A 23,479-nucleotide genomic window follows, 5' to 3' on the forward strand; every position below is an offset into this window, starting at 1 on the left:
GGGGGGGCCGGGGCACCTCCCTGCCCCCATTAAAATCCGCCAAATATATATATATATATATATATATATATATATATATATATATATATATATATATATATATATATATATGAGTATTTTTAATGAAAATTATCCTAGTATCATATACTTTTAGGTTAAAATACAATTTATTCTTACACATTTATAGTTTTGTTAGTAACATGACGTGGAGTCTACATTCCCCACCCAAACCATTTTACTTCTCTACCTATGGAAAAAGATGATTTCATGTTAAATATTGACAGGACAAAGTTGAATGAAACTATGGTACAAATTTTTTCTTAATCTTGAAGCTTATAAATACCTACTTTCCTTTTTGGCGTCGTTTTGTTATTCAAGCAAGACCCAAATTCCTACACAATTTTGTTAGCTTGAAAACTAATTAAGGGTTAATGTTACTTTTTGTGGTCTGTTTTCAGCCTATATATAAGACATGTTCTTGTGGTAAATAATATTAAACTTTTATTATACTAATTCATTTTCTTTCATGTTTTGTCCTTCTTTCTTATCTCTTGTTACCCTTTACATGATATCAGAGTCTTACTTTATGAATAAAGTTTGTCGATACATGTATGAACTTCAACAACATCATTGAATGGTTGTAAAACGTATTCTTCAATAATTGCAGGAAACTGTAAAACAGTTTATACACTAAGATTTATATCGTGGTACACTTGTTACAACCTCTGAAAGGGTAATTGCACTGTTTCTTTCCAAGTTTATACCTATTGTTAGGAATGACATCGTTCTGTGACAAACTAATCCTTCACATTTTAGAAAGGGTGATCGCTTAATTTACAAAATTCTAAGTTATGAATCAATCATGTACCACAGTTTTGGTTGGCCAGAGTTTCTTCCACCTTGTAATTTCTTCCCTGTTATGCAGCTTCCTGATTCCTCCATAAAAACCATCTATTTCATTTCCTTTTTCTATATGATGCTTCCTATCTATCATGGTTTGTCTCCATCTAGATCCAGCACTGTACTGCATGAACTCCAAAATCACCATATCTGTCATCACCACCATTTTTTAATCAGTTAAACAGCTAAAACTTTGTTTAGCTGGTGTAACTCATTCTTTGTGAGTATAATAACTCACTTTGATCATGTTTTCATATGATGAAAGCACAAATTCAGTAATAACTTAACATGCTTTGTCTAATCCTGTTTACTACAAATTACAATACAATGAAAACTTGATTTTAGAAAGTGAAGAGTGGAACCAACATTTTGTGAATGCAGCAGGCAATTTGAATATGGCAGTAGCATTAAAAATGTGCAAGTGGATTCTCTTACCATTATTGTGACACCGGCAATGGTTCCCATGCCCTTGACATTGTTCCAAATGACCAATTACACCATACCACCAACCTACAAGATAATCATGACCAAATTGATTCTAATATCTGTTCTTACAGAAAGTAAGATAAAACCAACCATTTAGTGGAGACAATTTGGAAATTAGTCAAATAAGTGCACAAGAATGAGACACACCATAAGGGAACTCTTTGTTTCTTCTCCACTGAATTTCAATGTGATCTCCAGGTCTCAAATCATCCAAACAGTCAGAGATGTGAAGAGCATGTGGAGAAGAGGCAATTGGTGGCACTCTGAGTCGGTCCCATCTTATGTTTTCCTCAGTTGTCCATCTCCCATGAGGTGAATATCTGCCACAAAAGAATGGATTTATCAACCTTTAAAAATTAGGGAAAAATGGCATCCTATAAAGGTTTTGGCATGACATCAAATTCCAACCACAGGGACTGTAGGGCAGGTACCCACATAATCTCAACTTTGAAGGAATCAACTTTTCCACATACCTTGCCAGAAAAGTGTCAGATCGAGAGTCATAGCAAAGTTGGGCATCATAACATGAGAGCATGAACCCAGCATGACCGTTCTGAAAAAGGAAAGTGTGAAACAATTACACAAAATCCCAAAAAAACAAGAATTACTGTACAGATTACAGAATACTGGTACATAAGTCATAAATCAGATTTGTGCAACTAATTACCTCGCGGTTGTAGACTTGAGCCGGGAACCAAAATTTGCCACTCTCAAGAGAGAGATACAGAGCCATGAATGAATCTTCCGGTAATGAGTTACTCGACCGTGTTCCCTTTTCTGATTTTGCTTTCATCCAAACCAAGGGGCGGAAATCACCATGAAGGAAAGCAAATAATCCTTTCTGGTTTTGGTGGTTGGAGATCTTCTCTCTGGCCTTGGAAGCCACATGACATTTCCATTGTCTATACGCAGCATCACCAAACACTTTGCCCCATTTTCTCTCCATGTGTTTCTTCCATAGATGATCACTTCTACTTGTATCCCTAAGAGATGTGCACACTGCTGCCACACTGCATAATTCAGAAGGTGAAAGGTGCCCAAGGATACACTCCAACGGTAAATCAGGCAAATCCAAGAGAGAAACCTTCCCCTCCTCTTCCTCATTCTCCACCTTGGACACTGAACTGTTGTTTTTCAATGACATGACAAGAGAAAACCGAAAAAAGCTACAAGGGTTGGTTGTGCTTCCTTTTCTGAGACTAGAAAGTAGCCAACTTGAGAGGCTCCCCCAAAACCCAGTTGACCCTATTTTGGTCCCACCCTGCCCTGACGAGAGAGGCTTATTGGTGAAGGACTTGGAAAGGATGAGAAAGGAGACAAAAGATATGAGGAAGTAAAGCATTGTAATTGAGGGATTGTATATGAGAAGGGTCCAAGTCTAGGAATTTGGCAGAGAGATGAAAATCAAACCAATGAATTCCTCTTAAAGAGGAAAAAGATCCACCAATGGAAGAGTTAGAGAAATGAACAGTTTTGCCTAGCTCAGCGCCTGAATAGGCTTGGCAACTGGGTTAGTTATAGCAGTTTCCACAAAGAACACAAAACGATAATGAAGGATGCTCCTTAAAAATGTGTTAGCATCTACACACAGTGAATTCCCACAAAGGAGAGAAACAACATGTACGGGGAGTGGGAGGCAGCTGTTTAGTGATTGATGGAGAGGCCTTGAGAGAGCAAAGCAAAGCAGTATATTGGTTAGATTAGAATGATGATGACACCAAAAAGAGGCCCTGTGGATCCAAATATAAAACCAACACACCACTTCCAACCTAATATCTTAATCACACTACGCTGGGAACAACATGGTGAACTATAGTCTATAGTACATTTTCAGCCACGTGGGATGTGTTAGGGTGCTGTTTTATAACTGTACAAATTAATGCAATTCACACAAATGGATCGAAATCCGACTCGATTCAGATCCGTCTGATAACATCACACAAATGTTTCTGAGATATTGTATTTCATGGGATGTGGAACTCGACACAAAATAATAATAAATATTTAAACTGCGTTTAATCTTAAATTCTGGTAAGAAAGTGGGGTGATCTAAAGTTGAATAAGAAGTGGGGGCGTGGTTAGTGAAATGCATTAACAATAGAACGCAGAGGTGGTGGGTATGTGACAGGAGAAGTGACAAGGGTGCCATAAAAGTGTAGGTGTTCCTTTGCCTAACTCCCACCAAACTCTAGTACTGTCCACCCTAAAGACCCAGACAAGTGATTTCGTGGGATTGTGAATGAGTCCTTACTCATTTCAAGAACCAAAATTTGTGTCCTTCAACTCATTAAGACCTCATAAAATCGACCCTATTTATTGCTGTGACCGCCGAAAGGACACGGGGCCTCTTCCCATGCCTTTTGCCACTGATATTTCCTATGCCCTTAACTTCAACTTTCCAACTGCATTATTAATGTTGCCAAACACCAACCTCCTTTCACATTCATTCATAACCATTTAAATCATTAATAATAACTAATCATTCTTATAACAACTATTTTTCAATTAATATCATTCATAATGTGTCACCAGTAACTCACAATACTATATTATTGAACTATTAACTGCTGATTAGGAGGATTAATATATAATCTTAAGCCAGATATTTATATCAGTTACAAATTTATAATAAATAATGCAGAGAAACAATTCTTACTTTTATTTATTCAATATTTTTAATTTTCTTTTTTTTAAATGTACATTTCCCACATTACATGTCAAAAATATTAACTACTACGTTTGTCAATTTTGTTTCTTTTAATTTACTTGTATATGTCTTCTTAACTCTTTTTTTTCTTAATAAAGTGTTATCATCCTCTTTAACTAAAATTTCAACCTTTTTTTTTAAATTTTCATTATATACCATATATATAATTTAAATAAACCTTTATTTATGATATTATTTATATATATTAAAAAATATTTATGTAAGAAGTGTCTTTTTTTTTTACAAATTTAAGAAGAGATTTTTTTAATAGCAAATATTAATATTCTAAAAGTTATACTTTAAGGATATAAATTAAAATTTTAATCATTCAGTTGTTTATTTCTAAAAGTTGCAACATTTTCATAATAGTTCTTTCTTTGAGTCGTTTTTACCTTCTCTATAATTTTTTATTTATTTTTAATTAGGTTTCAGTAGTTGCAAAGTGATTAAATTTAGATTATTTTAAGTCAATCGAAATTTGTTTGAAGCAAGTTTTCATGTTCTTCTAGAATCTTTCTATTTTTTTTTTTCTCCTTTTAATTTAGTATTCTAGGATTTCACATGTTCAATCAATTAATAAAGTTTTTATATCAATTAGTTGAGTTTTAACAAGTATGTTGATTTGTTAGGTGGGGTTGTTCTTAGTATTTGAATTTTTTGTACAGTTTACAATCTTTTCTTATTTAGAAGTTATTATTATCTGGAGGATAAGGAACTAGTTAAGCAATACTTCTGAGTTAAGTTGAAGTTATTTTCTATAACTTTTAATTGCCAGATAGCACTATTATTTATTGGATTATTAAGATTAAATATGATTTTAATTAATTAGTTTTTTAAATGTGTTAATGCATATTTTAATTAATTGATAAATCTTTTATGTGTTGATCAATGGTCTGATAAGCCAATAAATTACTAATTATGTCAAAATTGTTTGATTTCCGATGTTATAACAACTTTAACACTAATAAAGAGTTGGACTAATTGAAATAACAACTTTTTCTGCTAATTAAACTAATAAAACTTTAGATATTCATGGGTGGAAGTAAAAAAAGTGCTCTAATAATAAATTAGAAAGGTTCATGATCTAGTCACATCCTAAACGACTTTTGAAAATTAAAAAGAATATATATATATTTTTTTAAAAGATTAATTTTAAAAGAAAACTTATAATTTTAATATGTTATCATTTTAAAGCCATTTATCCTAAATTAAAAAAAATCTTATAACACTAAACTAGTTAGGATTATAATAAGAACTAAAAAATAACACTACAAATGTTAAAAATATAAAAAATCCAAGTCTTGTGAAAAAAAAAATATTGGAAGATATTCAAGACATTTTTAAAACTAAAAAAAAGGAAGAAAATCCTGTAATACATATCTATATCAAGAAAAGTTAAATACAATTTCTAGATATCTTTAGTTATTTTAAAAGATAAACATTCTACTTTATTTCTAAAAAATTATTTGCGTTTATTGTTTTCTTAATTAGTATACCGGTGTGCATGGTTATAAAAAATAGATAAAAAATTCTAATATTTTCTTATTATTAAAAGAATTCATGTAACACTAAAATGATAATCACGTTATTCTTACTGGCAAAAACACGGCAGGCATTATTGCAACCATACATGGTGTCCACACTTTTTATTTTTTTGTAAAAATTTGAGTTAAAATCAATAGAATATATAATTAATTTTTAAAATAGTTATTAAATAAAATAATGATTAAAAATACAAAATATTTTTAAAATAATGATAAAAAATAAATTATTTATAAAATAATTAATTTTTAAAATAATAAATAAAATTGAAAAAATAAAACATACATACAAAAGAGATTTTTAACATAACTATTAAAGATAAAAGAGATTTTAGAATAATAGTTAAAGGTAAATTATTTTAAAAAATTAATTAATTTTTAAAATAATAATTAAATATAAAATTGAAAAAATAAAATATGAACATAAAAAAAATCATCTCTATATATTGTTATAGATGTAAATTCTACTTATTCAATAACTTTTGTAAAAAAAAAGAAAACTATTATTAATACTTGCTAAACTTTCCTATTATTGGGTATTAATAAAAGTAATGAATAATTATTTAATTTTTAATATAATTAAATATTTAACTATTATTTTCTCAAACATTGAAACAAGGACTGCCATTAAAATTACCCCCACCGAAATCACTTTACTTGGTATTTAAGTATACAACGACGTTGCTTAAACGTTTAATTTGTATTTGTATATGCAATTTTCTTTTTATCTCTTAAGATTTAGAGATGACATGTAGTTAATTTAGGGATAATATGTCACGAAACATATTAATTCTAGGTTTACCATCTTGGTTTGAATTAAATATTAGATAATAAAACAAAGTCCATAAACATGCGGAATGACTTCGTATTTGCATGATTAAGTTGGGTATTTTATTATACAATAAAGAGAGAGATTGAAAAAGCCATGGGAAAAATGAGATTTTACCCTTTATATGAGATAACAACAAAAAATCAGATTTCACTTTTTAAATTAGGAATGGTAAGATGTAACATAACAATATATAATGAATTTTTCTATTTAATGTATATATTTTATATTTTATTTTAATTATATTTAAAAATTACAAAAATGAATATAAACTACCTATATAATTATATATTGGGACGAACACATATTTTATCAACACAACATCACTACATCTTTCAACAACATGATATATTATAAACACTACTAATTTTATGTGACTATTATTATTTTGTTATTTTCTTAAAAATATAGAGATATACGGAGTACCTTTCCAACTAGTTTATACGATACGTGAATATGAATAAATTTTTTTAACACTAAATCTAACAAAATAGCATTCTTTTCAAGTTTTAAAGCCTTGACACAAAATTTAAATCAAGTAAATTATAGCTGATGGCAACTTATAAAAATAGACCTGAGAGACAATAATTTATTTGATGTGAGAAGAGTAGGTATAAGAAGAGACCCAATGAATCGAAGTTCATTTTATCCGTTGTTGAATTTAATATTTTATTTTTCTTTGATTAGCATGGTCACCAACTTTTTTGTTCTTAAAAGACAAGAGCTCTCAACTAAGTTTATCTTCTTAATTACTTCTCTAACCTTCCATTAGGCCAACCACCTTTTCATCCAAAATTCTATGTCAAACAAAATGTTTTATATTATAATGTTTCTATTTTAATTTATGTTATCCGAGAAACTCATACATTTTTTGCAATTTTATAAATAAGAAAAATCAATATTTTATCCTATCACAGTGTAAAAATATATTTTTTGTTAATTAACTTATACTATAATATCTTAATTTTTTTAAAATTAATTATCATAGAAGTGAATGATTTGTAATAATATGAAAAACCAATGTTGGTTATTAACTGTTTTTGCAAATTCTTTATAATATATTATAATTAAATCCTATAGTATACATGTTTATGCTTTAGTGAATACATTTGAGCATGAAAAGGTTGTTATTTTTTAGGGTATTGTTTCTTGATGATGTTGCACATTGTTTTTGAGGTAGTGAGACAAAAAGAAATTTTGAGTGCGATATCTCGTCTTGCTCAGAAAAGAAACACACTATTGTTTTGGTCCACTCACGTATTCTATATATTTGTTTCAATTATTTTTTCTTATACCCAAACCCAAGTAAAGGCATCTTCTAGTGAAAAATAATTTGTTTAATTGACAACGTAAGCAAATTGGGTTGTCACACTTCACTCCCAAAAAGCATCTCCACTACTAATTAATACTTTGTGATTAGTAATTAGGAAAGTGCTTACACAAGGCACGTAATAACCTATATATGTAAATTTGATGATTAAACCTTCCATTATGAGCATGTACACCATCACACAAAAATGTATTGGTAACTATTCATGATTCTTAATTAGTGTCTTATATAATAATGAATCCTACATGTCTTTTGGCTTAGGTAACCTACCACTTCCAATGTATTCCCAAATTCTCAGAAAGCTTCTATTTTAGTAAAGAGATTGTTGGATTTGGGATACATTTATCCTTCAATCACCTTCTTCAAAAGGAACTTTTTAGGTGAAGAAAACATAAAAATAAATTTGACAAATCATATAAGAAAAACGTATGGTTAAATTTATACACAAGTTACTTTTTACTTTTTGATGTACGCAAGCCTTATTTGAAGGGTGGCTTAGATTGAATTTGCTTGATAGTGAATTTTTAACATTACAATCGAAACCTTCTTTTAAAACTAAAAACAAATCAAGTAGATCATTTTATAATTTCATGAAGTTATAATAAAATTATTATCAAGTTAAAAAAAAAAATGTAATTTAAAGTTGGAGTTTCGGACATTCCAATGTTGAGAGTTGCATTCTCGTACTCTTAGTCAAATCTTTGTGTGTACGAAACAAAAACGATTGAACCAAGGAAAGACGATAAATGAATGGGCGTCAACTAATAAATAGAGAGATTAAGACAATGCAGTGATGGTGTTTGTTTGTTACGTGGACTTGTTCAACGCAAACAAAAGTTGGAAATAGATGCCATTAGCACAACCAAACAAGCCACAACATCAAGAACTTCATGATTAATTGTGTCCACACTTTCAACAACACATGTATGGAGGAAAATGGACTCTTACTTTCTTTTCAAACACAACTAAATTCATTGCATTGCCACCAAGCTTATTAAGCCACCCTAAAATATCTAAATTGCAAAATAAAATAATACTTTTTTTAATATATATATATATATATATATATATATATATATATAAAAGACAAATATAAAAAGGAATAAAAATAGCAACATAAAAAACTAGTTAAAAAGATTTGCAATAAATAATATACATGATGCGATTTCAAGTATAAGTCTAAGTTTGACATCGAGTAAAAATGAAAAAGTTGAACATCATATAAATATGAAGATTCATAAACTTATTACCTTGAGGCTTTGGGTTAAGAGTGTCAATTTCTTATGTGCGAGTTTGACTCATATCTGATTAGTGATGTATTTCTCCAAAGATCCCTCTCGAAAGACCTAATAATATTTTAGAGTTGTGTGAATTTAGTCATTTTAACCAATATGTTTCAAGATAATATTTGAATTTGTTTACATCGTTTGATACATTATATTACCTTATATTACCTGTATATTAAATATTACTATTTTTCTTTTATAATAAAAACACAAGAGACTTATTAAAAATTAAACAAGTTTAATTACATTAATTATTAACCGGGTTCAAATAATTAAATTGCTAAAGTTAAAATTTTGATATCAAGACTGTATTTTTTTACGATATATAGTAAAAGTGAAATATAGCAATATTTATTATACTAAATTGACTATTTATCTTATTAATTTTATTTATATGTTATTATTTTTGAAATGGACTTGATATTGTTAAACTCTCCTTAATTATGACTTCGATCTCTTTCTTATCATATCATTTTCTATATTTCATTACCACTCATATTCATCACACATGACTTTTTTTCTCCTCATTGTTTCAAACTATAATGAGAAGTTGAAGAGCAATGAGAGTGTAAGATGTTAGAAACACATTCTAATTATGACACACGTTTGAAGAGAAAGGTATTATGAAAATGAATTATAGGTCCATTCATACGAACGGTGAAGACATCATCTAGATGCAAAGAGGTTGTTCCACTTTTCGATCTCCTCCTCCTTATCAAGTTTTCTGATTCCACCAAACCAACTAAGCATTGAAACTTGTTCCTCATACCTGTTTCTGTTCAACACTGATCTTTTATTTATACTACCTGCTAGATATTGCTTGAATTCTACTACTAGATTGTCTGCAACAGAGTTAAACATAGCACCAATGAATTTCATATTTTTGACCCTCTAGAAGAATAAACAACTTTTGAAAGCAAGGGTAAATATATGTACATCAAAATCAATGAAACTTTTGAGGTGAATCTTACTTACCACTGTATTGGCAGCGGCAATGATTCACATTCTGGTTGCATGTTTCCAAATGACCAATTACAGCATAGCACCAATCTATATTACTCATTCAAAATAGTAAAGAAATTAATTACAAAGAATGATAATTTGTTAATCATAGTCAAATTCTTGATATGAAGTTATGGTGAATAAAAAATAACAAGGAGCATATACTCCAACAGTGGTATCAGAACCAATGGTTCAAAGTGACTGACCGAATACCATTACACAAAAAAGAAGTCACTGAAGTAACTGACCGAATAACCACACTCAAAAAGGGGTCACTATACACCTGGAGGAAAATATACCATACCATATGAACAAAAAAGTGACTCATCCTTGAGAGGAGATTGTTGGGAATAGTCCAAGTGAGTCAAAGTCTTACATTGGATAGAATAGACAAAGTTAAATACTATAAAAAAAATACATAACACCATTGTCTTAAGGTTTTTGTGTAAAAGTGGTGTCAAATGTCTTATATGTGTAAGACTAATATCATGTAACCATATGGAACATAATCTCTCGATGTCTATAACCATAACCCAAATGACCTAAAATATATAACCCAACAATTAATTACTTACAAAAAGGGGATTCTTTGCGTTTTTTCATTTGAATCTCAATTTGATCTCCTGGTTTCAAATCATTCATACAGTTAGACATATGAACCTCCCTTGGAGAAGTATCAACTGGTGGTGATCTCAACCTATCCCACTCAATATTTTGCTCACTCATTCGCCACCCACCAGTTTGAGACCTGTAATATTGCATATATGCGATAAGTCTCAATCCAGATCATGAGAGAGTCTTTAAGAGAATCATTAAAATAGTTGATTTCCAATAAATTTTACTGAATTATTGGAAAAAGAGATTGGAAAATAATTGTCAGAAAGAGGGTTACCTTGCTTTGAAGGTGTCTCTTTTAGAGTCATAGCTGACTATGACATCATAACAGAATAGCTTTGAAGTCTACAACCAAAGTTATGCATCATATATAACCATTAATTAGTGTTATGTTACCCTATACACTTGAAAAACAAAACACACAATTATGATTAGTTAGGGTTACCTTATACATTTGAACAGGAAACCAGAAGCGACCAGTTTCAAGACAGATATACAAAGCCATATTTGAACAATGTTTAAACAAAGTAATGAAGTCAATGAAATTTTCCAAATAAGAGTGAAAGCTTAGGAAAGGCCAAACACCACTGAAAGAGCCACATGATCCACTCTGATTCTGCTGAAGTGAGAAGATGCTATGTGTGTTTGCAATTTTTGTTGTGTGCCACTGCCACTCTTGGTAAGCAGCTTCACCAAGTAACCTACCCCATTTCTGCTTGATCAGTTTCTCCCACAAAGCATCACTTCTGGTTTTGTCCCTCAAACTGGTACACACTTGTGACACTATAAACAAATCCTGTGCTGAAAGACACTCAAGAATGCAAAGCAAGGTCCACTCAGGCAAATCTAAGAGAGAATAAACTTTGCAATCTTTTTGCTTCTCCAGTTTTGATACACACTTCTTCTCAGGTGACATTTTGGTTTGCTGAAAACTTAAAAAATACCCAGATATAGTTTGAAATGATTTAACAGCTTCCACCATACAAATCCAAAATTGGAAGAAAGAAAGCAATGATTAAAGACGAAGCATATGTGAAACTGGATCTCCCATCACAAACATGGCTTATTGAATTGGAAAGTCAAATTTTGCCTTTGTCTTTATAATTGACACCTTAATTTAGTCCTTTGTTAAATAATATCGAATCGATTAAGAAAGTAATTTATACATGCTTTTTAAAATGACAAATGAAAATATCTAAAATTAAATAAGATATTAAAATAGCATATAGTTTAAGACGTATGCATGTGTGACCACCGGTGAATTTTACTGAAATTAAGAAAGATAAAATATAATTAAATGATTTCGATGATTTGGTCTGAATTCAGAGGCACCTTGAATGCACCGTTAAATGATTTCGATGATTTCTATGTCTTTTTTTCATTTTCTATTCATCCATGGTTCTTGGTAATGTGTCGTGGTTGGTTGGTCTTTTGGACTTTTCGTTAAAACAATAAGAAAGTTTGTCTTCCTAATTATTAGATTGGTAATGGGTCGAATTATGATTAGTAATTTCTTCCCTTAAATGAACTTCATATCATTTAATTTTAAAATTGATAATTAAATGTTTTTAATAGAACAAAATATTTCCTAATTTTTAAATAAAAATATACTTTTCTATATTTATAGCTATTTGATTTATCATTTTGGTGTCTATATTTAATTATCACTTTTGCTCTTTAAATAAATATTATTTTTTAAATAAAAATAATGATTTTATCAATTTTACTTATTAAGTCTTCATTTCTTTAAATTTAACTGTTTCGCTGGCCCACAACATAACCTAATTGAATGATGACCTAATTTATATTGCTCACTCATGAGAGAGTTTCTGACCATTTGGAGTGATGCTTTCGCTTTTCATTTGGTATTCTCATTAAAACTTTATAAGTTTCTATTCCGAGCCATATATCCTTTTATACTCATTTTACTAACCTGAGTATAACCTCTAGATTAAATTGGTTGAGTCGGTGATTTTTAAATGTCGGTGATTTGACATTTAAAATATATGAAAAGAATCACTCCTTTATTTTACCCATATAATCCAACTTGAATCATTGATCCCGATTCATTTTACAAGTTTTTCTGTAAATTACCCTGTTTTAAAAATGCTTTCTGGATCTTTGATCAATGATTGATATTTTACTACTTTAACCCTCTTATCCAATCTTTTTTTTTGTTTTAGTGTTTGGGTAATTAAAAGTCATTTGGACTTTCCCGCCTTTAGGATTGGTGGATGGAGGGAGTATTGTACATCGAGTTGATAGATGTTGCATGCATTAATAAATGTTACATTAGTTGCATTATAATAATTTTTTAGTTTGTAAAGGTGATGTTTGGTGGTTCCTTTCTTTGCATTTCCTAAGTTTCTTGAGGTATGATATTTTCGTTCTTTAGTCTTTCGTTTGTGGTTTAATTTTATTGACTACTGCAAAAGTTTTAGTTTTCAGTTGTTACTTCCTCTAGGTTTCCCGAGTTTCATAAGGTATAACATTTATGTTTTTCGTGTCTTGGTTTTTGTTTGTGTTCCTAAGGTTTTGTTTTGTTTTATAGTTTTGCTGAGACATTTATATGTTTTTAGTTTTTGGTTGTTATTTTGTGTTTGAGTTTTACGTTGGTGTTCGATGGTTTTCTCTGTATTTGTTGAGTTTGATGAGGTATACATTTTAGTGTTTTGTTTATTGATATTATTGTTTTTGGATTTCCTTTATTAACTATTGAGAATGTTTTATTTTGACATTTATGAGTTTTGTGACTTTGCTTTCGATTGTGTTTATTACAAGAAAAATTGATATTATCGATGATCATAATTTGTCAGTAATGCTTAAGTTTTGTTATTAAATCAAAATTACCGATTGTCAAAAATCTGTTGATAATATCTTCATCAATAAATTTTATCGACGACTTAATAATTCTATCGGTAATTGTCGACAAAAATATCCGTCGATAGGTACGAGTTACTAATTTTTTGTTTGTTTCAAAATTGATTATTTTTTTGATTTGAATTCGAATTTTATTGAGCCATTCATAGATTGACTTTTATTGGTTTTTATTGGATTTTTATTATTGTGAATGCTTTAATTAGACAAAAACATGTGTAATTTATTTAAATAATTAAAATAAAAGAAGAACCTTACAATGATTATTACACAAAAAAGAAAACAATTGAAGGGACAAAATATAATATAAGATAACATTGATGATGATGGTTGAGGACATGTTTGAGATATCTGGACCTTAATGAAACATGGAAAAAGCCATGAAAAGGCATATCTTCCCACTTCCATGTGATTAAACCAATGATGATCACCTTCGATGCACCTATAACAATTCCAAGTAATATCGCATAAAAACAAAAAATAAAATCACTTGCACGAACCACCATTTTTTAGAAAAATATCACCTGCACAAACAATGCAGAAAAAAATATAGAATCCTTTCCAACACCATTTGCACGCATATCACAGATCTAGAAAAAAAAAATACAAAGAACAAAGAATGTTCATCTTCCCAACGCCAAGTTTCGAACAGAGAACGTTCATCCTCCCAACGTCAAGTTCCAAACAAAGAACGAAGCAGTAAAGAACAAAGCAGTGACGTGGTGGATCTTTACCGTAGAGAGAAACCAACTGAGGAACAAACCTCCGCTCAAGGGTGAGGTGGAAACGACACCAATGGGCTAGTTGACGGTGCTTCTAGTCGCATTTCAAAAGCGCCAGTGGTGAAGGCGTGAGGCATCGTGTGAGAAGATGAGATCAATGAAGACGAAGAGGGGTGAGGCATTCGTTTGCAAAGAGGCATTAACGATGGCACCGCCATCGGAGGAACTCCTGTAGTAGCAGATGTTGTCAGCGACAACTTCATTTAAGCAGGAAAGGAGTGGTTGTAGGAGATGAGGTTGAGGTTATGGTTCCTACATACTTCCTTTGACGACACTTGAGAAGGAGAAATAGTGAATTAGGGTTTGTGAAAAAAGGAGAAGCAATTAATTAATTTCTTTAAGACTCGTCCAGAAAATTCGTCGATAAATTAAATTTATCGATGAATATAAATTCGTCGGTAAAATTTTATCGGTAATTTTGAGAATTTTTGTAGTAGCTCCTGTGGTTTGGATTTGTTTTTTATCGAGGATCATACAATTCAACCATTTTGTCAAGTTTAATTTCATGCTCAACAAATATTTAAAATTTATTAGGCAAAACTATATGTCAGTTGTTCAAAAACATGAAAAGGAAACCAACATTAGTAACTATACATATACATATAGATGACCAATATAATAAATAAGAAATAAAACATTATACCCTTGGTGTCGATAAATTGACTTTGAAGGATTGAAAAAATCTTGTTGAAGATATAGGATCAGAGGTTAAAGTAAAGCTTGATTGTCCTATCAAAGGATATTGGATCTCATTTCAATCTAAGTCAAATGCTCTTAATAAAAAGTATATATGCCCACAATACAAAGTACAGACATATCCAACATCATCTAAATCATAAAACCTTAATATTTCATAGGCAACATGAAGCTTCCTCTCAGCCAAAAGTGTTTCCTCAAACTCGATGTTAAGGACGTCTTTCCTAGTATTTGAGATAAAGTTCATTCCGATTAACAATGATTTACCCTATTCCATAAAGAAACCTTCATCAAACACTTGAAACTCTTGTGATAAACAACACTTTGAATGATTAACATTTAATAAAAACAAAATTTGTTGTTTAGAAAGAAAATTATTTTGGTAACAGAAACTATTACTGTAAAAAGAAAATTGTCTCGAACAAAATCCCATTTTAAACAAAAAATACAGAAAATAGAAGTAATTGAAATCCATTTACACTAACCTCGGATGGATCCATGAGCATGATCAAGTTTTGGAAAAAAAAAATTAAAACTGAAGCGCTTCCAAGTTGACTTTTTCTCCTTCGTGAAACGACATCAGATGACATTAAAATTTCCTTTTTTCCTTTTTGATGAACGTATAACAAACACTTACCAAATCTAAGGGCACTCCAGAAAATCAAAGTGCAGAGATACTGAAAAGAGACATAATAACTGTTCCATGCCACCAAAACCAAACTCTTCATATTCATTCTGAAAATGTAGTCATTTTAAATTGAATTAAGTTTATTTCATAAAACAGATCTAAGCAATGTCAGATATAAATTATATTAATAGTTAATCACCAAAATTATTAGTTAAGCATGGCCAAAAATTAAAAGTTAATCAACAATTATACAATACAAAATAACTAACAAAAATATATCATTTATTGTTAATTATACAAAATATATCTTTGTTTATATGAACTAATTATTATTAAATAATCCAATTCTATATTTTAATAATATATTTATAACTCTACAACACAAAACCAATAAAAATAATCATTGAAATCAATTTTTCATTTAAATATAATAACAATAATATTTATTAAAAAAAAAAATACACAAACCATAAAAACATGATGCACGAGTCTTGTACCATGCAGGATTTGTGTGTTAGAATTGTGTTAATAGTGGAGCGTGTTCTTATGCATATTGGTAGAATGATTACAGAGGGGCTTCTCCTACACCCCAATGATTTTTCCTGTACATCAAAAAGTTTGTCAATTCTTACTTTGCCCTCCATGTATAAATAAACAAATAAATATCATATTTATTAAATCTTTATCTTAATAACTAAAATAAAATTAACTAAATTTTTAAAATTATTGTATCATAAAATAAAAAATAAAAAATTGTGGTTTAACAAACAAACGTAAAACGGATGTCCGGGAACTTGGACAAAAATTTTAGGGGCGCCAAATTAAATTTGTTAGATCTATTTTTTTTTAATTAGAAAAAAAACTTTTATTTTTTCTTTTCATTTTCTCTGCTTAAAACAAGCACACATTATAGTAGAATTCAAAAAAATATCACTATCCTTGGTTATTATATCATACCAAATCATGAGTTTAGTTAATGTCGATGCAATTTTTTTTTCATCTTTATCACAAACTTTTCTCTCTCAAAAAAAGAATCAATTCTTTTACTCTTTATCATAATCTTTCTAATATAAATTTATCACTTCCCACCTATTTAGAGAAAAAGAAAAATTATATTCACAAATCACAATTATCACAATGCAAAACATAACAAAACTCATACAAATTTAATTAAATAAGCAACACTGTATAAATTCAAAATTTTTAAAAAATTTACCATAGGCAGCAGAAAACATAAAATTCCTAAATTTCATAATTAAGGGTTATAATAATTTTGGGAAAAATTATAATTAAGGTTCATACAAATTTCATAAAAAAAATCCTAAAATCATAATTAGGGTTTATATTAATTTGGGATAAACTTAATTTGGAAGAAACATCCTAAAAAGAATAATAAATTTAACATATATAAATTATAATAAGATACTAACCTTGATATGTGAAAGATCATATGTGAGAGATAATCCGAGAATGTATACTTCAATCTCAAACTATGTATTCCCCAACCTCTCATGTGGATAAAAGATAAAATACAGGAATGATTGATGTATTAAATAGATGAGAGAGAAAGTTTACTATTTATTTTTACTGTGAAGGACAAAGTAAGAATTAAAAAACATTTTAAGACTACAGGAGAAAATATTTTGAATACAAGGATAAACCCCCTTATAGAGAACATGCATGAATCAACTATAGGAGGGGTTTTCTTCTAGCACCCCCAATATTTTTTCTACACGTCAAAGTTTTTCTTAAAATTCAAAATTGTCCTTTGACCAGTTTGAAATTTTAAATCAATCACTTCTCTCTCTTATTTAATGAAAACTACTCCCTCACTTTCTTTTAACTTAACAGTCGTCCTCACCCCCAAACCCTCTGCCTCACTCTCCTTACTCTCTAAGCTTGCCTCTCAAGCCAGTCTTCACTGGTTTTGTTCTCTGGTCTCTCCTCTTCCCCTCTGCCATTCCTCTATATTAACACATGTACTGATACCCCTTTGTAGTTTTTCATTTTTTGTGTTGTTGTTGCTATGTTTGTCATCCATCTATATAGATCTGTGGGTATCCATGTCTGAAACGAAAATCACAAACCAGAAGTCGACTTTCGCAAGTGATTTAATTTCGGAAATCAATTTCCGTAAGCCACAAGATGACAGAAGTGGACTTCCGTAGACCAAGATAAATTTTGGAAGTGGACTTCCGTAAACCACTATGAACAACACGAAAATGGCACCACCAGAAGTCGACTTCCGTAAGCCATCAATACTGGAATTCGACTTCCATAATTTAAATTGACTTCCGTAGTTGAAGGTGACTTTCGTAGTTAAAAGGGACTTCCATACAAGTTGAATGATTTCCGTAAGAGAACAGTGACTTCCGTAAAAGAGGGGTGACTTCCGTAAGTGTTGTGCTCGGAAGTGGACTTCCGTAGGTGTGTGAAAAATATTACCGAAAGTCGATTTTCGATAAACAGAATTGGACAATGTTGGCTTAACTCACTGAATGTCGACTTCCGAAAATATTCGATTCCGGATGTCGACTTCCAATTGCTTTTTTTTCAATTTAATTTAAATTTTTAATATTTATTATTTTATCATTGTTGTTATATAATTTTTTTAGGTTAAGTTGTATTTTTTTTGTAGTTAATTTTAATGTAAATAAGTTTTAATATTAATTAATTATAATTTAAATTAATTATAATTTAGAATAATTATAATTTTAATTATTTACGATTTTAAATAATTTTAATTTTAGTTAATTATATTGTTGAGTAAATATAATTTTAATTAATTATAATTTTAAATAATTATAATTTTAAATAAATTTATTTTAATTATTGGGGTGTAGCGGTACATGTACAAACCCTATCAGTTAATTCATGCAGCCAACTATTTTTGCCACTTCATAATTATTTAATTATTATATTTATCTAATTAAATTTTTTTATTTTTTAATTTTTTAATAACATAAATGAAAAAACATGAATCTTTGAAAGTGCAGAAAAAATATTGGAGTGCAGGAAGAAAACTCCTGCTATAGGAATAGGAGTAATTCAAAACCCAAATTTATGCGGAAAAATGCGTGACGGACCAGCACACTCTACATTTTGTAGATCTACTGTAGGATGGGCCAAAATATGTTTAACAAATAAGCCGATTTTATGTTTAATACCTTGTATACACACATCTTTCTTCAATATTATATTCAATACAAAACTTTAACTATTTTTATTATTGTATATACAATTTAATTCATGAAATTGATTACCTTTTATCATCTCACTGTTTCCTATGTTTATCAGAATTATTGATAAATTTATGAATGTAAGATCTCCTGTAGGAATAAATTAAGTCAAATATACAAATTAGAATAAACAATTATTTCATTACAATAAATGTTGATGTATTTTTTATTTATTTAAATTATACAAAAGAATTATTAGTTTATTTAAACTTCATTAATAATAAATATCATTGAATACGTGTTTAATCTTTAATCTTTAATAATGTTAATATCCATTAATTTTGAAAGAACAACTAAGAATTTCAATTACAAATAAAAACTGAAAGGTAAAAAATATTCCATCTATAATAATTATATATTAACGTTAATTTTCTCTTCCTTTAATAAATACATATAGATCAAATTTATGTCAATTATTATAATTATTAGAAAAATCAAAACAAAACTAACGTGATTAAAGTTATAATACTAAAATCATACTTTTTTTAAAAATAAAATATGTCCATACTTAACCTTATAAATTATACTAATCAAATTACTTCAATTGATCTAATACAATGAGTATCCATTTAACTGTTAATGTTCTATCTCTCGAGTAAGGTATTATGAGTTGTTGGGTCGAATATACAAGTTGCATAAAAACTAAATATGAGTAATGTGAAACATAGAGACCAATGTGAAACCATACCAAGAAAACAACTTCAGTCCACTTAATTAGTTTTTGAAAATTATATATACTTTCTTCGTTATGCATATTGAATTAAAATAATTATGATTTTTTTTTTTTTTTACTTTAACGCTCATATAAAATTAAATACTATATAATTTTTATTGATTCTCTTCAATATTTTGAAAAAGGAAATAGAGATGATTAAAAGCATTGATCAATTTCTCTCTTTGTATACATATATAAATTCTTATTCTCAAAACCAACTTTGATATTTACAAGCATCAAAGCAAATTGCAAGAATTTAGAAGCTACTATTGTCATAGGTATATCACATGCAAATTTCCTTCAAATTGGTTCTTTCCCCCTCCTCCTTTCAAATTAATAGGGTTAAATGTATTTTTGGTCCCTCAAGTTTCAGTAAAGTTTGGAATTAGTCTCTCTTCAAAACTTTTGACCAATTTAGTCATTCGTCTTTAAAAATGCGTGAATTTAGTCTTTTTAACTAAATTTATTTGAATTGTTTACATCGTTTGACACATTTTTGCTTCAATGTTAACTCAAATATGATCATAAAATGCGTTTCAAAAGTCAAATAAACTTAACAAAATTTGATAAGAATAACTAAATCCATGTATTTCTAAAAATGAATAACTAAATTGGTATAAAGTTTCGAAGAAGAACTAATTCCAAAATTCACTAAAACTTAAAGGACCATAAACATATTTAATCCAATTAATAATTATTTAGATGTAAGAAAGTTGTTCCACCTTTTAATCTCATCCTCGTTAACAAGTTTTCTGATTCCACCGAACCAGCGAGGCCTTGAACCTTGTTCCTCATGCAGCTTTCTGTTCAACACTGATCTTCTCCATCTGCTCTGCCCTTTATATTGCTTGAACTCTACTACTAACATGTCTGCAACACCCAACATCTATCAAAAAATTTAAAGAAAATATACTATGACAAAAATAACTTATACAACAACACATACTTTTACCATAATGTTTTTTTTTTCTACAGAAAACATTTTGGACAAATCTTACCATTATATTTACAGTGACAATGATTCACATCTTCTTCACATGTTTCCGGATGACCAATTACAGCATACGACCAAGCTACAACTCATTTCAAATAGAAGGAAATGGATTACAAAAATAATTAATTATATATAAGAAGCGCTTCTTGTGAAAGAAATTTCTATGAAGATTTTTAAAATAGAAAAAATATAAGAATAAATAAATTCAATTTTTCATAAGTTAAAATTAGTATACATAAAAATTAAAAAAAATAATCGTTGGAAAAAAATTATACAAATTTACTCATGACAATTCTTTATAAAAACTTCTATCTACGAGTCAATTAAAAAGGAACCTATAGTCTTAAATTTAAATGAAAATATAAGGAGTCAATTAATTAATTACTTACTATAATGGGAATCTGTGCGTCTTCTAATTTGAATCTCAATTTGATCTCCTGGTTTCAAATCGTTCATAGAGTTAGACACATAAAAAGTCATCGGAGAAGTTTCAACCGGTGACATTCTCAACTTATCCCATGGAACATTTCCTTCAATCATGTGCCACCCACCTCTTCGAGACCTATCAAATATAAACCATAATACATACATAGTCCACAGATACACCAAAATATGAAAATTTTGATTTATAATCGTGTTTAAAAAGTGAACTTTAAATCATATGTTTTAAAAATCAGTTTGTAAGATGAGATTTACACATATTTACATATTGTTAATTGACTTTTATCTTAACATACATCATACATATCAAACATCAAACTAGACATTAATAATTGATTCGATAACGATTTGATAATGAATAGAAAAATATATTCAACAAATAACAAATTTTACTAAAATAAACTCTGATTTATGTCTCGTAACAGCCTACCTCAATCGAGGTAGTTTATTTTTCATGTGAAGGATTGAGTCGAACTATACCGTGCTTGGAAGGTGTTGGTTCTAGAGTCATAGCTGACAATGGCATCACAGACAGATAGGTTTTGATTTCCACTCTACAAAGATATACATACATGATATAATGAAAGTTAAAGCAACAGATATGTATACAAATTAGAAATGAAGATAGATAGAAGCAATTGATGATGAATTAGTGTAACCTTGTAAAGTTGAACAGGAAACCAGAAGCGGCCACTCTCAAGACAGATATAGAAAGCCATTTTGGAACAACTTTTAATCAAAGTAATGAAGTCAATGAAATTTTCCAAGTAAGAATTGAAGCTTAGAGAAGGCCAAACACCAGTGGAAGAGCCACATAATCCACCCTGATTCTGCTGTAACAACAAGAGGCTTTGTGTGTTTATTTTTGTTGTGTGCCACAGCCACTCTTGGTGAGCTACATCACCAACAAGCCTACCCCATTTCTGTTTGATAAGCTTCTCCCACAAAGCATCACTTCTGGTTTTGTCCCTCAAACTGCTGCACACTTCTGCCACTCTAAACAAATCCAATGGTGAAAGGCACTCCAGAATGCAATCCAAGATCCACTCAGGCAAATCTAAGAGCGAATAAACTTTGCAATCTTTTTGTTTCTTTGATACACAGTTCTTCTCAGATGACATTTTGACTTGTTCAAACCTAGAGATACCAAGAAGAATTGAAGTGATTTTGCAGCTTTCAACAATATTAATACATACACAGAGGTGGGAGAAAGGAAATAATTAAAAGTTGGCTGATTATGGAAGAATTTTCTTGGCATAGATGCATAGGTATATATGAAACTGCAAAGTTTGTTGAATGGGAAAGTCAGATTATTACATGTTTTTTTCCCTGTTTATAAGGAAGCTTTATTAAAAAAAAAACATTAAGACAGTTTTGTGTAGATGAAATTACTATATAAATCAATTCAAAATATTTTAAAACATTGTAAAATGATGACGAAGAAAATTTCTAAAATTAAAAGAAATTATAAAATAGTATATGCATATAATTAATCTTTTTTAACAAAATCCTAGGTAGATATCCTTTAGCAAAGAGTCAAGGATTAATTTCTTGATTTATGATATCCATTTAAGAAGTTAGATTCATATATGAGAATTAATTTCTGAGTAAACAAAGTTATTTATCATTTAGATCATGTTAGAAGTGGATTTTTTAAGTCTAACTCAATCCCACAAAATCGGTTTAGTTAGGCTTAAAACTCACTTCTAACATAGTATCAGAAGCAAATTGATGTCTATCTTAGCGAACTTTCATGGACATTTTGTTCCACCCGATATCGGGCCGCTAACGGATCATCAATTAATTTCTTGTCCTACGGACGAGATGAATATACCTCAGCGTGATGGGGTGTGTTGGATGTCCTAAATCGACTAAAGATAAGGCCAATTCACAATATATAAGTGGGTGCAATTCTCACCTTACAAACAAGTTGGTTTTGTGGGATTAAATTAGACTTAAAATTCACTTCTAATATATCACATCATTCTTCACCTATGCATATTTTAATTACGCGGCAATATGATGATAACTTTTTATTCCCAAGCCTCTCCTAAAAAATTCATTATAAATAAAATAAAATTTAATCTTATAAAATAAGTATACAAGTACAACCAACTTTCAGCAGTAAAAATTATATTAATATAATATTAATAAAATAATATATAAGTATATTTAATTACATTGGAAATAAATAATCACAGACAACAACGTTTTGAAAAATTATGCAAGCTACTTGGTGGAAAAGAATATGTATTTAAGTGAGTTAAGTGTCTTTTTAGTCCTTAATTTTTGTACAAAAATAAAAGTTTTTATCGTCTGAAACTTTAATATATTTGATCTTTAAAATTTAAAAATAAATAAATATAATCATTTTTAATCAATCAAATAGAGAAAATTTTCAATTTTATATC

The 23,479-nt window shown here is 29.3% G+C and overlaps 3 protein-coding genes across 5 annotated transcripts; all 3 read right to left on the minus strand.

Moving 5' to 3' along the window:
* Positions 1 to 630: 630 nt before the first annotated feature.
* Positions 631 to 3,640, minus strand: LOC114184130 (F-box protein At2g26850-like). The gene is made up of 5 exons (XM_028071419.2): positions 2,054 to 3,640; positions 1,860 to 1,939; positions 1,534 to 1,706; positions 1,336 to 1,410; positions 631 to 1,050 (listed from the first exon to the last, which is right to left on the minus strand). Exons 1-5 carry the CDS (start codon positions 2,726 to 2,728, stop codon positions 857 to 859), a joined length of 1,197 nt encoding a protein of 398 aa, XP_027927220.1. The 5' UTR covers positions 2,729 to 3,640; the 3' UTR covers positions 631 to 856.
* A 5,945-nt stretch (positions 3,641 to 9,585) lies between these two features.
* LOC114165017 (F-box protein At2g32560-like) lies at positions 9,586 to 11,772 on the minus strand. The gene is made up of 5 exons (XM_028049658.2): positions 11,142 to 11,772; positions 10,974 to 11,041; positions 10,657 to 10,829; positions 10,055 to 10,129; positions 9,586 to 9,921 (listed from the first exon to the last, which is right to left on the minus strand). The coding sequence occupies exons 1-5, from the start codon at positions 11,676 to 11,678 to the stop codon at positions 9,746 to 9,748; spliced, it is 1,029 nt and encodes a 342-aa protein (XP_027905459.1). The 5' UTR covers positions 11,679 to 11,772; the 3' UTR covers positions 9,586 to 9,745.
* An 8,555-nt stretch (positions 11,773 to 20,327) lies between these two features.
* On the minus strand, positions 20,328 to 22,189 carry LOC114177736 (F-box protein At2g26850-like). Of its 3 annotated transcripts, none has more exons than XM_028063239.1 (5): positions 21,728 to 22,189; positions 21,549 to 21,622; positions 21,017 to 21,189; positions 20,632 to 20,706; positions 20,328 to 20,503 (listed from the first exon to the last, which is right to left on the minus strand). In XM_028063239.1, the coding sequence occupies exons 1-5, from the start codon at positions 22,187 to 22,189 to the stop codon at positions 20,328 to 20,330; spliced, it is 960 nt and encodes a 319-aa protein (XP_027919040.1). The 3 variants fall into 3 exon arrangements, with proteins under 3 accessions (XP_027919040.1, XP_085527631.1, XP_085527636.1); XM_085671505.1 differs by having other exon boundaries at positions 20,328 to 20,512; positions 20,605 to 20,706; positions 21,549 to 21,611; positions 21,723 to 22,189; XM_085671510.1 differs by having other exon boundaries at positions 21,549 to 21,607; positions 21,719 to 22,189.
* Positions 22,190 to 23,479: the final 1,290 nt, after the last annotated feature.

This window comes from Vigna unguiculata, chromosome 1 (genome assembly GCF_037176805.1).
Source record: "Vigna unguiculata cultivar grain cowpea cultivar isolate G323 ecotype 2 chromosome 1, ASM3717680v1, whole genome shotgun sequence".
Taxonomy (NCBI): Eukaryota; Viridiplantae; Streptophyta; class Magnoliopsida; order Fabales; family Fabaceae; genus Vigna; species Vigna unguiculata.